Source organism: Schistocerca serialis, chromosome 3, assembly GCF_023864345.2.
Source record: "Schistocerca serialis cubense isolate TAMUIC-IGC-003099 chromosome 3, iqSchSeri2.2, whole genome shotgun sequence".
Classification (NCBI taxonomy): domain Eukaryota; kingdom Metazoa; phylum Arthropoda; class Insecta; order Orthoptera; family Acrididae; genus Schistocerca; species Schistocerca serialis.
Window position 1 is genome coordinate 113,707,895 of NC_064640.1, and position 17,529 is coordinate 113,725,423.

The 17,529-nt window shown below is 42.3% G+C and overlaps 1 protein-coding gene and 1 non-coding gene across 2 annotated transcripts in view; both read left to right on the forward strand.

Moving 5' to 3' along the window:
* LOC126471545 (osmotic avoidance abnormal protein 3) overlaps positions 1–17,529 on the forward strand; it is a 379,608-nt gene that overhangs the window by 56,549 nt on the left and 305,530 nt on the right. Inside the window, exon 2 of the mRNA XM_050099771.1 lies at positions 15,791–15,881. Within this exon, the coding sequence (XP_049955728.1) occupies positions 15,798–15,881 (84 nt within the window). The 5' untranslated portion in view covers positions 15,791–15,797. The remainder of the gene's footprint in view (positions 1–15,790; positions 15,882–17,529) is intronic.
* Positions 9,229–9,303, forward strand: Trnat-ugu (transfer RNA threonine (anticodon UGU)). Its single transcript has one exon. It is a non-coding gene; the product is annotated as a tRNA-Thr (tRNA).

Genomic DNA, 17,529 nt, shown 5'->3' on the forward strand with positions numbered 1-17,529 from the left:
CGCACAGTTTGAGTCGTAACACATCCTGTGGCTGCACGAGAAGCAGTATTCAACATGGTGCCGTCGTTGCCAGGGTTCCTCCGAGCCATAACCCGTAGGTAGCGGTCATCGACTGCAGTAGTAGCCCTTGGGCGGCCTGAGCGGGGCATGTCATCGAGAGTTCCTGTCTCTCTGTATCTCCTCCATGTCTGAACAACATCGCTTTGGTTCACTCCGAAACGCCTGGACACTTCACCATGTTGAGAGCCCTTCCTGGCACAAAGTAACAATGCAGACGCGATCGAACCGCGGTATTGACCGTCTAGGCATGGTTGAACTACAGACAACACTAGCTGTGTACCTCCTGTCTGGTGGAATGACTGGAACTGATCGCCTGTCGGACCCCTTCCGTCTAATAGGCACTGCTCACGCATGGTTGTTTACATCTTTGAGGGGGTTTAGTGATATCTCTGAACAGTCAAAGGGTCTATGTCTGTGATACAATATCCACAGTCAACGTCTATCTTCAGGAGTACTGGGAACCGAGGTGAAGCAAAACTTTTTTTGGTGTATGTATAATATCTTATATTAAACGTACTTCCGAGACGTATTTCTCACATTTTCTTGCTTTACTCGAACCAGGGGTATTGGTATTAAATGAAATTTTCGTTTACATTTGAGAAACTGAAGTGCTTCAATACAAGTTGATACCTCTGTATACACCTATTGCAAGGGCAGCTAGATTTTCCCGTCTCGGATATGGAGACGGGTTGAGCATTCGTAAGATTTGCTTGTTTGTAGTTCTTCGATATTGGAAAAAAGGGTCCTGAAACGATTAGAGTTCTTGCTGATCTATAACTTCCTCAGTGTTTATGTAGGATATATGCTACATCCAATTCCTATTTCGATATACCTCAGGGAACAAATTGCAAAAGATAAACAATATTGTGTTTTTCATTTATTATCAATAGTAATCACATTGAACATGACCTAAAATTTTGCTTGATGACGCTAATTTTTCTTTCAATTTATAGTTTAAGTCTTATTTTGTACCAGAACAATGCATTTACAACTAATATAAACTTTTAATTCAGAAAATCTAAGCTAAGGACTGAAGGTGGATAAAGAGCGACGTACGCATCAAAGAGCAATCCCAAGTGTATCACCATCATCGTAAAAATCAAGCTGTCTCACAGAAATAGCGTAGTTGTCTTGTCATTAAAGGCAATCACACAATTTAGCATTTCTCACATGCATTTACAAAGAATAAGTACACGTAGATATCCTTCCCTTTAACAGCTAACAAAAATCCACCTGCCGATACGTAGAATATCTGTTGTACAAATGTCTATTGAATCGGTACTGAGAATGTTACGACATCGGTTGTCAATTGTGTGTTAATTTTATCACAATGTGTTTCGGGACGACGTTATCCCATTATGGCATACAAACTTTAAGCACTTGATGATGGGATAATGTAATCCCGAAACATGTTGTGGGAAAATTATCACACTTTTTACCACTGGCGACGTAACATTCTCAGTACCGATACATAGAATACTTCAGCATTTTTTTAGAACCTGAATCAGCTCATTAACTTGACATTTGAATTATGCAGAAAGTGATTTATTAACATTAGTTCTGCACCCTGACTCAACAAACACTAAATTAGCATCATGTCGGTTTTGAGATTCTCTCCAGCAGTGGCTTGTACTCGTAACCTCGCCCTCTTTTCATGGAGGAACTGCGCCTCAATAGGTCGCTGTTTCATGCTACGTTCGGAGATGGGATTTGAGAATTCTCATACAGGAACTGTCCATCGTGTGGGAAGACATTTTGACATTTAGACAGACATGCAGTGCGCAATGTTCCCTCTGGGAGACGTTTCTACTCGTAGTCATTGGTCATAAACAGGTGTTCATTTCCCAATGACGGAGAACAAGTCTTCGTGTCGACGGCGTCACTTGATAGCTGCCGAGGTTCTGCGCAGTCAGGAATAGAGCCGGCAGTCACGAAGGCCTTGATACCAGCTATTTTGTTTCCGACTAACCGAGGTCCTTGCAGTAACCTTGCGAGTAGTTAAACCAGTAACGAAAATTCAGGGAGAATATGTCATTACAGTTTCATTACCATGCTGAAATAGTCACACTTTTGCGTCGCAAAATTAGGGCACTTTTATTCTGTATAAGTCCCGATGTGCAGGGTGAAATTCGTAATCCGAATATGGCCTGGGGGACGCATAACGTAAGTTCAGACATCGAAAACGAACGTGCTGGCTCTGTCACAGGACCTGTATTTGAAAGGACGGAAGTTTCGATGTCCGTCAGGTCATCCTGGTTTTGGTTTTCCATCGTTTCCGATTATCGCTGAAGGGAAATGCTGCAAACGTTCATTTGGAAAGGACGTGGGCGTTCTCCTCCACAGCCCAGGCTGCACAGCTGCGTCTCTAGCGCCCTCCTTGTCAACGGGCAATAAACTCTATTCTTCTCGTTTACAGCTACATCTGCATAGATACTCCGCAAGCCACCGGACTGTGCGTGTCGGAGGGTACCGTGTACGACGGCTAATCATTTCCCTTCCTCTTCCACTCGCAAACAGCGAGGTACAAACGACTGTCTATACGCTTCCGAACGAGTCTTCATTTCTATTTTTTTTTTGTATGATCCCCTCACGAAATGTACGTTGGCGGCAGTAGGATCGCCTTGCAGTCAGCTTCAAATGTCAGTTCTTTCACATTTCCCAATAGTGTTCCGCGAAAAGAATGTCGTCCTTCCTCCAGGGGTTCCTATTTGATTCCACAAAGTATCTCCTTAATACTCGCATGTTGATCGAACCTACCAGTAACAAATCTAGCGGCCCACCTCTGAACTTCTTCGATGTCTTCCTTGAATCCGTCCTGATGGCGATCGCTAACGTTCTAGTTATACTCAATGATGGGCCGCTCTAGTATTCTGTACTCGGTCTCCTTTACAGATGAACCATACTTTCCCAAAATTCTCCCAATAAACCGAAGTCGACCATTCGCCTTCCCCACTAACGTCCTTATGTGCTCGTCTGATTTCATATCGCTTTCCAACGTTACACCATGATATTTCACCGACGTGACTGTGTCAAGCCGCGCGGGATTAGCCGAGCGGTCTAGGGCGCTGCAAATGGTTCAAATGGCTCTGAGCACTATGGGACTCAACATCTGAGGTCATCAGTCCCCTAGAACTTAGAACTACTTAAACCTAACTAACCTAAGGACACCACACACATCCATGCCCGAGGCAGGATTCGAACCTGCGACCGTAGCAGCAGCGCGTTTCCGGACTGAAGCGCCTAGAACCTCTCGGCCACAGTGGCCGGCTCACTCCACCAAGAAATTTTGTCCAAGTTATCATGCATCGTCCTACAGTCACTCAACGACGCCACCTCCAGTATACCACAGCATTATCAGCTAACAGCTGCGGATTGCTGCTCGCCCTGTCCGTCAAATCATTCATGAATACAGAGAATAATAGCAGTCATATCACACTTCTCTGACGATATCTTTGTCTACTTCTTCTTTCTTTAGCTACCGAGCTGGTTTTTTTTTGGTACCACACAGCGCGTGGATATGTTTCTTGAGATGAAATGCTCCCTGCTATTGTCGGCTGCGGGTGGTTTCGTTCATCCTCTAATCACTAACGGTTACATTACAAAGAATTCAGTGTTGCGATTTGTTTGAAAATGATTCAGGTAAAGATAAATCAGATGAGCAGACGCCATGGGCCATTTGTATAGACATATATCATTTATCTATATACCCCAAAAGCCACAGCGAAAGGCACCTATTCCCGGTCTCCCTTGCTTTCTTTTCATTTCCTTTCATGTACGATGTACAGAAAATATAACTTCTTTATCGCTTTGTTATGTGAATTAATCTAATTTTGCGATATTTACGCGATTTGCAGTGGATAGGCCACACTAATACAGCATCATCTTTGCCTCAACGCTGATGACATATTGTCAAAGTTTTGAGAGTGCCCTACAAGCTATGAATCGCGGCTTTCTTGTGATGAAATGGCGTTTATCGATCATTTCTGCACTTGTAGAAAATTGAGAATAAAAAGCATCAGTATAGACGTGACGTAGGAATATCATATTAGCATGCGACTGGATTCGTGATTTCCTGTCAGGAAGGTCGGTTCGTAGTAATAGCCGGCAAATCATCGAGTAAAACTGAAGTGATATCAGGTGTTCCCCAGGGAAGCGTCCTGGGACCTCTGCTGTTCCTGATCTATATAAATGACCTGGGTGACAATCTCAGCAGTTCTCTTAGGTTGTTCGCAGATGATGCTGTAATTTACCGTCTAGTAAGGTCATCCGAAGACCAGTATCAGTTGCAAAGCGATTTAGAAAAGATTGCTGTATGGTGTGGCAGGAGGCAGTTGACGCTAAATAATGAAAAGTGTGAGGTGATCCACATGAGTTCCAAAAGAAATCCCTTGAAATTCGATTACTCGATAAATAGTACAATTCTCAAGGCTGTCAATTCAACTAAGTACCTGGGTGTTAAAATTACGAACAACTTCAGTTGGAAAGACCACATAGATAATATTGTGGGGAAGGCGAGCCAAAGGTTGCGTTTCATTGGCAGGACACTTAGAAGATGCAACAAGTCCACTAAAGAGACAGCTTACACTACACTCGTTCGTCCTCTGTTAGAATATTGCTGCGCGGTGTGGGATCCTTACCAGGTGGGATTGACGGAGGACATCGAAAGGGTGCAAAAAAAGGGCAGCTCGTTTTGTATTATCACGTAGTAGGGGAGAGAGTGTGGCAGATATGATACGCGAATTGGGATGGAAGTCATTACAGCAAAGACGTTTTTCGACGCGGCGAGATCTATTTACGAAATTTCAGTCACCAACTTTCTCTTCCGAATGCGAAAATATTTTGTTGAGCCCAACCTACATAGGTAGGAATGATCATCAAAATAAAATAAGAGAAATCAGAGCTCGAACAGAAAGGTTTAGTTGTTCGTTTTTCCCGCGCGCTGTTCGGGAGTGGAATGGTAGAGAGATAGTATGATTGTGGTTCGACGAACCCTCTGCCAAGCACTTAAATGTGAATTGCAGAGTAGTCATGTAGATGTAGATGGGAGATCGACGAATGGAATTAAAGGGAATAATTCAAAGCGCCATACCGGGGACGGTGTAAGAACAACGTTTATAGCGTAAAAGCGCTGTAACAGCATATGAATTGCTGAAAGGATGGATCTTTGTTTCGATCACCGAACAGGATTAGTAAAATCTGTACACGTGGCAGAATGATACCGATGAACATGATTTGTGGAATTAATTGAATCTTAGTGGAGTGTGGTCCAGGCAATTTTTCAACAATTTACTCACCTCTGTAGACGTTATCACTAAAGCACGCCCTTGAGGTAGTGTTCGATTCGGACGTGGTCGATTCGAATCCTTTTGGTTGCAGAAATTGTCCCTAAAAGTATTTCGTTGACAAAGGGAAGTCTCCAATCAGTAGATTTAGCACCAATGGCTTGAGTCAAATTCCAAATTTCAAGGCGATGTCTCTTGAAGCGAGAGCATACGATACTGTTGGTGGTGATACGTCAAGCGAAGGAGACATTTAGCACGGCGATCCCCTTGTTGTTATTCGAGACTCAGCCTACGTGCCGGTATCAGGTTTCATCCTCTCCCTTCTCTAATCGTAAGACAACAGACGTACGACACCACTCTACTCACATAACTATTACAGTCACCCCCCTCAACAGATACATTTAAGGCACAACTGAAATACACCGGTTTGAAAGGAACCGTTCTGAGCGAAGGAAGATATTCCTTTCCGGTTAGGTGGCTGAAAAAACCCTCGAAGTTACCTATTCAATAATGCCATACGGATTTTCTCTTTATTCCAGCAAGTTTGACATGGAGTACTGCTGTTTTTGCTGTACACACTCATTGTTCTCTTTCCGATGGCAGAGGCAAACAGATTAACTCCTCGAGCACAGCAGTTAAGGAGCAAACCATTGTTAAGCGCACGAAGACTGAAGCACAATACCGAAACGAGAATATTGCTAGACCCATAGGAAATGTTTGCTGAAAGTTTGGTTACGAAAGGAATGCCCCTGATACGCCTTCTCTCATACCTCATCCCCGTGCAACCATGCTCCATCAATGTAGAAAGAGGAGCAGTTAGAGGGATGTTAAGCTCGAAGTTTTGTTCATTGACGAAAACAGATTTTTCCTTGGGTCCGCTGATAGTCTTCTAGTCTGCAAGAAGAACAGCAGATGCGTGAGGGAATTGGGAAGTGACATAAATGAAATCTCTGAACATCACGAAGTGGAGAGGTGGCGCCAACAATGGTGTTCGTTAAGGGAAAACTTAACGTGCATGAGTTTGACATGAAGGGGCAACATCTGGGCTTGTCTCTGTTGCGAATAACATAGTGTGAAAAACTGAAAAATAATGCGTTTACTTATTCAAATGTTTCAGTTTGGTCTTTGAAGTTATCATTGTCTGTGGAAGCACGGATCAGCACAAAATCTTTCATTTCCTTTAACATTTATTTTCACACCAGGAAGTATGCATAATATTCGAACAGAACTTCATTCATGCAAGATAGCTGTTACTGTGCGTTTTATTTTTTATTTTTATTTTTACTAGTACACACTACTGGCCATTAAAATTGCTACACCACGTAGATGACGTGCTACAGACGCCAAATTTAACCGACAGGAAGAAGATGCTGTGATATGCAAATGATTAGCTTTTCAGAGCATTCACACAAGGTTGGCGCCGGTGGCGACACTTACAACGTGCTGACATGAGGAAAGTTTCCAACCGATTTCTCATACACAAACAGCAGTTGACCGGCGTTTCCGGGTGAAACGTTGTTGTGATGCCTCGTGTAAGGAGAAGAAATGCGTACCATCACGTTTCCGACTTTGATAAAGGTCGAATTGTAGCCTATCGTGATTGCGGTTTATCGTATCGCGACAGTGCTGCTCGCGTTGATCGAGACCCAATGACTGTTAGCAGAATATGGAATCGGTGGGTTCAGGAGGGTAATACGGAACGCCGTGCTGTATCCCAACGGCCTCGTATCACTAGCAGTCGAGATGACAGGCATCTTATCCGTATGGCTGTAACGGATCGTGCAGTAACGTCTAGATCCCTGAGTTAACAGATGGGGACGTTTGCAAGACAACAAATGGTTCAAATGGCTCCGAGCACTATGGGACTTAACATCTGTGGTCATCAGTCCCCTAGAGCTTAGAACTACTTAAACCTAACTAACCTAAGGACATCACACACATCCATGCCCGAGGCAGGATTCGAACCTGCGACCGTAGCGGTCGCGCGGTGCAAGACAAGACAACAACCATCTGCACGAACAGTTCGACGACGTTTGCAGCAGCGTCGACTATCAGCTCGGAGACCATGGCTGCGGTTACCCTTGACGCTGCATCACAAACAGGAGCGCCTGCGATGGTGTACTCAACGACGAACCTGGGTGCACGAATGGCAAAACGTCATTTTTTCGGATGAATCCAGGTTCTGTTTACAGCATCATGATGGTCGCATCCGTCTTTGGCGACATCGCGGTGAACGCACATTGGAAGCGTTTATTCGTCATCGTCATACTGGCGTATCATCCGGCGTGATGGTATGGGGTGCCATTGGTTACACGTCTCGGTCACCTCTTGTTCGCATTAACGGCACTTTGAACAGTGGACGTTACATTTCATATGTGTTACGACCCGTGGCTCTACCCTTTATTCGATCCCTGCGAAACCCTACATTTCAGCGGGATAATGCACGACCGCATGTTGCAAGTCCTGTACGGGCCTTTCTGGATACAGAAAATGTTCGACTGCTGCCCTGGCCAGCACATTCTCCAGATCTCTCACCAATTGAAAACGTCTGGTCAATGGTGGACGAGCAACTGGCTCGTCACAATACGCCAGTCACTACTCTTGATGAACTGTGGTATCGTGTTGAAGCTGCATGGGCAGCTGTACCTGTACACGCCATCCAAGCTCTGTTTGACTCAATGCCCAGGCGCATCAAGGCCGCTATTACGGCCAGAGGTGGTTGTTCTGGGTAGTTATTTCTGAGGATCTATGCTCCCAAATTGCGTGAATATGTAATCACATGTCAGTTCTAGTATAATATATTTGTCCAATGAATACTCGTTTATCATCTGCATTTCTTCTTGGTGTAGCAGTTTTAATGGCCAGTAGTTTATATATACTATGGCTGACGGAGTGTCATATGACCCTGTTATTTAAGTCTTACAAATATCTCTCATTGTAGTCATATGAACTAAAAGAAACCATGACAACAACCAGGACAACAAGTGTAACCTCCCCCGTTTCCTGTTCCACTAGCGAATGGTCTGTGGGAAGAACGATTGCTGGTAAACTTCCGTGTGAAATAAAATATCTATAATTTTTCATTCATGGTCTGTGGGAAGAACGATTGCTGGTAAACTTCCGTGTGAAGTAAAATATCTCTAATTTTACATTCATGGTCTTTTCGCGAGATATACGTAGAAGGAAGCAACACACAGGCTGACTGTTCTAGGACCGTGCGCTCTCGGAATTTTGACAGTAAACCGTGATGCAGGGTGCCTGTCTTGCAGTGTTTGCCACTGGAGTTGACTGAGTATCTCCGTAACGCTTCCGCGTTTACTAAATGAATCTGAGCATGAAGGGTTAAAGTGGTCCGCAGACATGTTCACGTAGTCCACAGCTGTAATGGTCACACGTGTTATGGAGGCCCATGTGAATTTCATCATAGGATAATACTGCCCTCGCTGACCAGCGTCCGGGGCGCGGTGCTTGTCTCGGGCAGCCGTTCGCTTGGATGATGGAGTGTTTGGACAGGACTTGATATAACAACAAACTTGATTCATCCAATAAGGCAACACGTTTCCACTGTTCCACTTGTTACTATGCTCACTGCAATCTTAACTAGGCCAACATGGGAACACTAAGGGGTCGTTTGTTGATGAACCATATTTCCAATAAACTGCGTTGAGCGGTATGCTCCAAAACACTTGTACCTGCATCAGCACTGTCTGTCGCCAGATCTGCCACCTTTCCTGCTTTGCACAGCGGGCTAACCGCTGAGCTCTACGTGCTGTGTTGAGATGATCTATTAGGCGCACTACGAATGTAGTGGTGTGGACATGTTGGGAATGTGGGTCTCACGGGGCGCGTGCAAGGGATAAGTCCCTGCAGGCGCACCCCTCTCTGTGCTCTCGGTGGCTCAGATGGATAGAGCGTCTGCCATGTAAGCAGTAGATCCCGGGTTCGAGTCCCGGTCGGGGCACACATTTTCAACATGTCCCCAATGAAGTATATCAACGCCTCTTTGCAGATAGGGTGTCCATTTAATTATCAACTCTGCTTTAGTTGCACTGTCATCAGTGACGTCACCGTTGCTATCGTGCAGTGGAGGTATTGAATGCGTCTTGTCAATGGTGTGCTTTACGTATGACCAGAATCTCTTTGGGTTTTCTGCCAGGTTTCGAGACAGAATTTCGTTGTGGAAATTATTAAAAGCATAGAGTTGTTGGATGTCCTCCGGAGGGAGGGACGTCGTGCCAAATTCTGTGAAGTTGGCACATTAGATCGTCATAATCTCGAGATTATTGGAGAACACTTCCCACAATGTTCCAAACGTCCTCAGTTGGGAAGGGATCCAGTCATCAGCGCTCATTTCTTCTCCAGTCAATGAAATTCCTAGGTGAAGACATTTCTAGAGACCCCCCGGACAGTAGTGGGATACCAGGATGACTATACTGCCCGACGACCATTAGTGATGGCCTGGTATTCCATTTCTTTTCATAGCAGGACACATTCGGTTGTCAACCGCTGCACCCTTACAGCACAGCGGTAGTCGTCGATATTCTACGCCCCGTTTTGTTGCCCTTCATAGCAAGTCATCCTGAGCTAACATTTTAGCAAGATAATTCCCACCTGCACATGGTGAGAGTTTTCACTGCTTGTCTTCGTGTTTGCCAAACCCTATCTTGTCCGGCAAGGTCACTGGATATCTTCCCAATTGAGACCATTTGGAACTTCATGGGTAGGGCTTTCTGTAGCAGCCCTTTTTCTGTTTTCGCTTTTTCGTCTAATAGGTGAAAGTTTGATTTCATTTTTTACACATTGACTGTCATTGAAGGGTTTTACTTTTATTTAATATTGTCCCCGCTAAGTATCAGTTTCATTACTTTTAAAACCCAATGTTAAACGTGGGTCAGTCTGGAACCGCGCGACCGCTACGGTCGCAGGTTCAAATCCTGCCTCGGGCATGGATGTGTGTGGTGTCCTTAGTTTAGTTAGGTTTAAGTAGTTCTAAGTTCGAGGGGACTGACGACCTCAGATGTTAAGTCCCATAGTGCTCAGAGCCATTTTTTTTTAAACGTGAGGCACTGCACGTATAGTCTTCCCAACTCTGAGAGAAAAAATCTTTAGTAGCTTTACTACCAATGTTTACGGACGGCGATACTTTAACCTTTCGTACAATTGTTTTAGTTACGAATCGCTAGTTTGTTCCTGGCATAGATCACGTAACCTTAACGTTTATTAATCTAAGTTAAATTAATGTTAAAGAAAAATGGCTCTGAGCACTATGGGACTTAACATGTGAGGTCATCAGTCCCCTACAACTTAGAACTACTTAAACCTAACTAACCTAAGGACACCACACACATCCATGCCCGAGGCAGGATTCGAACCTGCGACCGTAGCGGTCGCGTGGTTCCAGACTGCAGCGCCTAGAACCGCTTGGTCACAACGGCCGGCTTAATGTTCAAGACTTGTATTATGTTTCAAATTAACAACGTCAGTTTATTGAGAAGAATTATTAATAAATAGGTTCACTCATACGACCTCATTCAAAGAAGTTCTTTAATTAGATGTCTAAGTAGGATTCCCGCTAGCATCAGAGATTGTATATAATATCCTGTCACTTTCGATAAATAAGTTATTTCTATTTAATATCCGCCAACTGTCATCAACTATGATCACTAGTCGCGTCAAGTTAAAGTTTCCCACTATCACAATTCAAAGTCCGAATCCGGTTAAAATTCTCAATTCAGTAAAGCGTTTAAATATTCACACGAATTGACATTAAAGCCAAAGAGATTACTATTCACGTTTCCGTTTATCTAATCTGATAAATGTCCAAATTAAAGTCTTGAATTGACAATCCTCCAAAACAATCTCGTCACGATCTATTCTTGATCCCCGTTTAATAAGGTCCCAATTGTTGTTCTCTAAAGCTGTACGTCCTAAATAACTTCCAAACTAGAACAGACTAGAGACTGGAGTATCGTAATTACAACGTATGGCTATTTATACTTTAATAAACACTATCTTTGGTGTCCCGGACCTACGTTCTATGACTATAATATTGATTTTCTTACGTATTGGAATAACTAATATTTTAATATTTTCTACTGTTTTTCCCCCTTCCCATGTTTCTAAAATTTATAATTAAATTTTCCTTTTCTTTTTTTTGCTTTCTATAGTAGATATTTCCCTCTATTTGTTTTTTATTTATTTTTCGTAATTACTACTTGTGGAGGGACTTGGCTCATTTTCTGAATTGATATTTTAAGGACATGGGAGCTAATTTGGGACCTATTTTTGTTTTTTCAACACCGAGAGGCGCTGTAAGTGTTACATTTCCAGCCAGCTCTGGATTTTGACGAGCTATCGTGCCAATTGGACAGATTCTGACACGGTATCCCGCAGGAGGACATCCAACAAATCTGTCAATCAATACCAAACCGAGTAACTCCTTGCATAAGGACCAGAGGTAGACCAACGCGTTATTGACCTGCCCAATTTGTGAATCTCTTTCTCTTGAATAAATCATCCAGTTTTTCTAAAACTGTAATCATTTGTTTGACTATATATGTACATCACATATACCGATTTCAGTCCCATTTGGATAATTCCTTCGTGGTAAGTCGTTTGTCTTAGACTGTATTTTCAATCTTTGGTTAGCATACGTGGGACCCATAAAGTGAAAAGCACTGTAATGCACAAAAAATCATGTAAAATGACCTGGACACGGCCTATCGGGATCCTTGCGATGTCAGCGAGCGCGCGTACCTTCAATCAGTGATCACTGTTCCCACAATCTCGTCAGTGGTTGTACAGGTTTTTATACGTCCTTAATGCTCTCATATTCAGTGGATACATGACGACGGTTAGATTCAGCAGCTTAGGTCTTAATCTGGCCGGGCCGCGAGCGAGCGGTAAGCCCGGGGCCAGCCGGCATCGCTCGCCGCCCGAAGCCCTATCTGGCTGGCTGGCCGGTGGACCTCGCTGTAAGATAAGCAGCTTACGGAATTTCACCTGTCAGCAGAGACGATGTCAACTGCCGCTGCCGTCCGCTCGCATCAGACAGCACATCCGTTACAGAAAGAGCTGCGCAGCGCAAGCCACATATCAAATGCCTGCGTCAGCACGTTCTCTAAAATCACCCATGGCCGAAAGCAGTCTTGAAAACGTAGAAGAATTCACTGAACTTGTGATTGTTGTGTGTGTTATACTGACAACCTTTTGTTGACTAATGCAGATCTGCTTAGGAAGATTCTTTATGCATTTTACATTCATATTTTTTTTTTTTTTAGAAATTTTTAGTACCTAAGCAATTATCTGTGTTGTGGGAAACCAATCCCGCATTATTTGGGATGCACGTCAAATATTGTTAGTGGTTTTACGGTGAGAACCTGCCTTCAGCCTATTGTGTATGAAAAAGATGCAATAAAAGCATCAAAGCGTATGACAAAGACAAATGCTATAGCAAACCACAGCTAAAAGCAGGCTCACGGTTCAGCAACAAATACACACTGAACTCGGTGTTATACATTATGCAGTCTTTGACATAAAAACAGATCTTATGATATATGAGATGTTTACACACAATTGTCAACGAATCTGTTGTGTGTGAACGTGTTCTCGGCTTATGGAGAGTGTTTCTTGGCTACAGTGCAAGCGCTCATAGAAAAACTTCCCAGCTAAGAAGCACAATAATATTAAATAACAAAAAGTGTTAATAATTTTCTAATCGAGACAAATGTAAACAACTTGAAACACCACACACATAAGCAATGCAAGCTGAATGCAAAATAAATTACTATACACCTTAAAATAGCAAGATTTCTCCTCAAAAGATTTCGTAAGAATGTAATAAAACGTAAAAAAGTAACTGATTATACTACTAATAATCACACTGATTACCACAGTTCCAGTATTTTACAGACATACGAGAAACAACATGGACAACGAACTGAAACGAGAAGAACGGCTTCACCCTTTCTAAAATTTTGACAGTTTTCTTTCAAAGGTGACTCCGATATCCTACGCTACACCATTAATACATACAGTCATAATGATACATTCAGTGAAATAAGTGAAAAGATACAGGAATATAAACAGTTATATCTCTCAGCCTCCTTGAGAAAGAAAACAAATGCTGTCGTAAACCATTCTCCGTACACTTACAGACTGCAGCAGTGTACACGGATATGTTAGTTCAAATGGCTCTGAGCACTATGGGACTCAACATCTTAGGTCATAAGTCCCCTAGAACTTAGAACTACTTAAACCTAACTAACCGAAGGACATCACACACACCCATGCCCGAGGCAGGATTCGAACCTGCGACCGTAGCAGTCCCGCGGTTCCGGACTGCAGCGCCAGAACCGCTAGACCACCGCGGCCGGCACGGATATGTTAGGCCTATGTCATGAGAAGCTTTAAGTCAAGTTGACCTTCCCATAGAAAGATTTGCGAAACCATCAAGGGAATTGTAATACACAGAATCTACGTTAAGATCTGCTTTCTCCAAACACGCGAATTTTTTGAGACATGAAGATGGTATCTGATTTTTTGGCACTTGCAATTATTACAAAATATTGTTTATTCAACGCTACATTTTGTTTCTCGCTCGTCGAAAGTTTGCGACAGTGGAATGACGTACAGAAAGACTCATGGTCAAAGGTGTGTTCCATATAAAATTTTCCTGTTTGTAGTTTGGAGAAAGTTCGTTCACAAACTGTTATTTTATTCAAATATTGACCGCTGTTAACGTATCGAAGTGCTCCAGACATAAATTATGACAACCTAATTGGCTGTTGATCGTGGAAGTTGCTACTGCATGTTACAAGTTATTGGCAGCTACACTCACCGTAATTTGAAAACATGATAGAAGAGAGGCACTGGTACCAAATAATTACTTTCAAGTCATCGCAGAAACGATGGCTAAATGGAAAAGACGTTCTACGAGGGCGTGATGAAAAGTAATGCCTACGAAGTTCTAGTGTAAAGTTTCGCTCCCATGCGATAATTACAGCCCGTACTGGAGCTCTGTGAGTAGCTACACTATAATTATGACTACTTGGTATAATTGCGTATCTGCATTGGCTAAAAATAGTACTCTCATCCACATCGATAAATAGCTGTAGGCGTTAGCTGTTGATACGCGTATTCTGAAATTCTGTACGTACTCATTTTTCGTATTCGGTCACTGGTTCTGGCGTCAACAACATGTAATATTCAGTTCATTTAACTGCTGATTCTCTACCACGTAAAATATTCTTCCTTCGAAAATTTGATATAATTCTTCATCACCATTCTCATTTTAAGCTTTTCTCCAGACTGTTGACCGTATGTTTGTTAAATTTAAACCCGTTCGTGAGATGTCTGACTACAGGTATTTCCTATTCTTCCCTAAAAATACTTATGCAACGTTCAGCATTATAATATAACGGCAATTGTTCACACACCATTAGAAGCTCCCATAACCGCAATAAAATAGCACATTAAATATAACTCTTGAAATCTCTATCACCTTAATCAACACAAAAACAAAATTTAATCATAATAAACTTGTGACCTTTATTAATGTGAACGTCCCATCCATTAAAAGGACGTAAAATGGACTTTAGAGAGTTTTTGTTATGGCAACAGATGAATTTATTAGCAAGAGCAACCGGTTGCGTGACTTAAGTCTGACATCTTGTAGCAGCTCTAGACTCGTGATAGTTTCGTAACTGGACATTGATTGATTGGCGACTGGACATGCGCGTTCCAGTGTGGAAGGTTAGTGCAGCAGCACCAGAGGTCAGCAGGGGGCCACTCAACTACGCAATAGCTCGTTCAGCTCACTTAACACTTTTTCGCCCGTCTGTCTTCGACAACTGGTTAGCGATAACAAGAACTGCTATTTTGTGATAGTAGAAGGACGTACGTAAGAATCCTTCCGTTAAATAAGTTAAAACGTATTAAGCGATGTTTATCAACTTTAGAAAATGTCGGTAAATAAATGCTACTCTTTTCATGGTGATCATGTGTTTCAAACATCTGAATTCATAAATTACCCACTTCATAGGCGAGGAGCTAAATTACGGGAAAGAGTCGTAAAATTCGTAAAAATCCCAGTATACAGAATGACGAAAATCGGAGACTTTAGAACATTTGCTGCTATTTCCCAAGGAAAAAATGTAGTAGCTTTCTATTATTAACTACATTTAACGATAATATTCGCTGAAAATAACAATCGCTACTAAATTGCTTCAGACTGTGAATACTCTTGCTTAGCTATTTTACAATGTAATTCTTAACAAGTCATAAACAATGTTACTGAAAATACAATTTTTGTCTCGGAGAGATTATTTCATAATAGTTGTTGTCAAAACTGGCGAAAGAGTTATTTAATATCTTGTTGCATAGAGTGGAACTATGGAAATACGATGTTATATTTTGTATTCTAATATGGACTCATTCTGTTGTCACAGGCGATTCATGGTGTCGGCTATGGCAGAATGCGTGAGAGTGGTGGTTCGCTGCCGCCCCATGAACAGAAGAGAACTAGACCTACGCTGTAAAGTAAGTCCTTACAAAATAATTGTCTAATGCCACAGTCTACATATAGAGCCACTTTTCGGGACAGCTAAGCGACTTATCGCATGACTTTGCTTTTCCGCGAAGACGTGCTGGAGCACGTATGTAATTCGTCAGGAAGCAGACAGTGATCTAGCAAATTGTTGTCCAGCAATTTTGTACACTCCTCTGGAAAATATTCTCCACTTCATCCACCCTCTCTACAAATGCGCACACAACTAAGCATATATGAATAGTCAGACATTTTGTTAACACGACGCTTTCTCAAAAATATAAATTTTTATGAAATGTACTGTGTAGCAAACAAATAATGTACCACATGTATGAAGATAAATGTTGAAAACCTCGTTTGGTAAGCAAATAGCTTACAAACGAAAGGAATTCTTCTATATATTGCGTAAAAAGGCGTATACTCAGAACTTTATGATGAATACTCTGTTATTCCAGGAGTATGTTTATGACCAAAAAAATGAGGACGAAAATTAGTTCTTCTTTTCAATGAAAGTGCTATACTTTATCCCACAAACATGAAAGAGCATAGAAAATTGTAACCGGTTGTTTAAATAATTATTAAGTTGTGTTCTCATAAAGAACGAATCCTTTTAGATACAGAGCATGTAATTTTAAGGAAAACATCACAGAGCTCTACAAGCAACTGAATTGAACCTCACTTATAATTTGTGTTTGTGCTAGTTTTGGGAAAAGACTGCTTGGTAAGGTGTCATAGAATTTGAGCTCAATAGGCTCTGGACATCCCACTATGTGACGCCCGGCTATGCATTCGGAATTAAACAGAAGTAGACGCAATGTGTTAACATCATTGTCTTGCAGCTTGTCAATTATTTCCAAGGTGACAAATGCGTAAGGTCAAATAGGGCGTAATTCTAGGCGTCCTCTCTAGGTTTTTGTGTCAGAAAGATTTCACATGGTTGCACGCGGCCACAATTTTAGTCAACGAAGATATTGTGAAACAGGCAGGGAAACGCTAAATTGTGTCGAAGCCTTAGTAGGCCTAATAAATTAACGGTAGGCGACCACCAAATTGTAAGGCTACTGTGCAGTCCAGTCGCCAACAGTACCGGATGGTTATAGTTAATTTGCAGCTACTCACAGAGGTGTAGTGTGGGCTGTAACTATCGTACGGCAGAGAAACTTGGTAGATATTCTAATGCGTTAACGCGGAACCGAAGAACACTGGAAAAAAATTGGTTCCAATTTAGCCACCACGTGCAAATCTGGCTCTGTGTATACACGAAACGCGTATGTAAATATTTCCATATGTAGTGGATTACTAACAGGAGATGTGCAGAAAAAAGTGAGAAAGACATAATATTGATTTTATTAATAACCGCCGCTTGCACAATTGTTTCAATATGAGCGCCGTAGATGTCGGCTATATGCTGTACAGCGTCAGATTTGCACCTGGTGACCGAAACTGGAACTAACTTTTTTCAGTGTAAATTGGTTCCGCATTAACAGCATTAGAATATCTATCAAGTTTCTCTGATGTACGATAATTACAGTCCACACTGGACCTCCGCGACTAGCTGTGCATTAATTATAACCAACCGGTGCCTACTATGAACCGTAGAGAATATTCATTACTGCTCAACCAGAGAGGTCAGGCACAGAC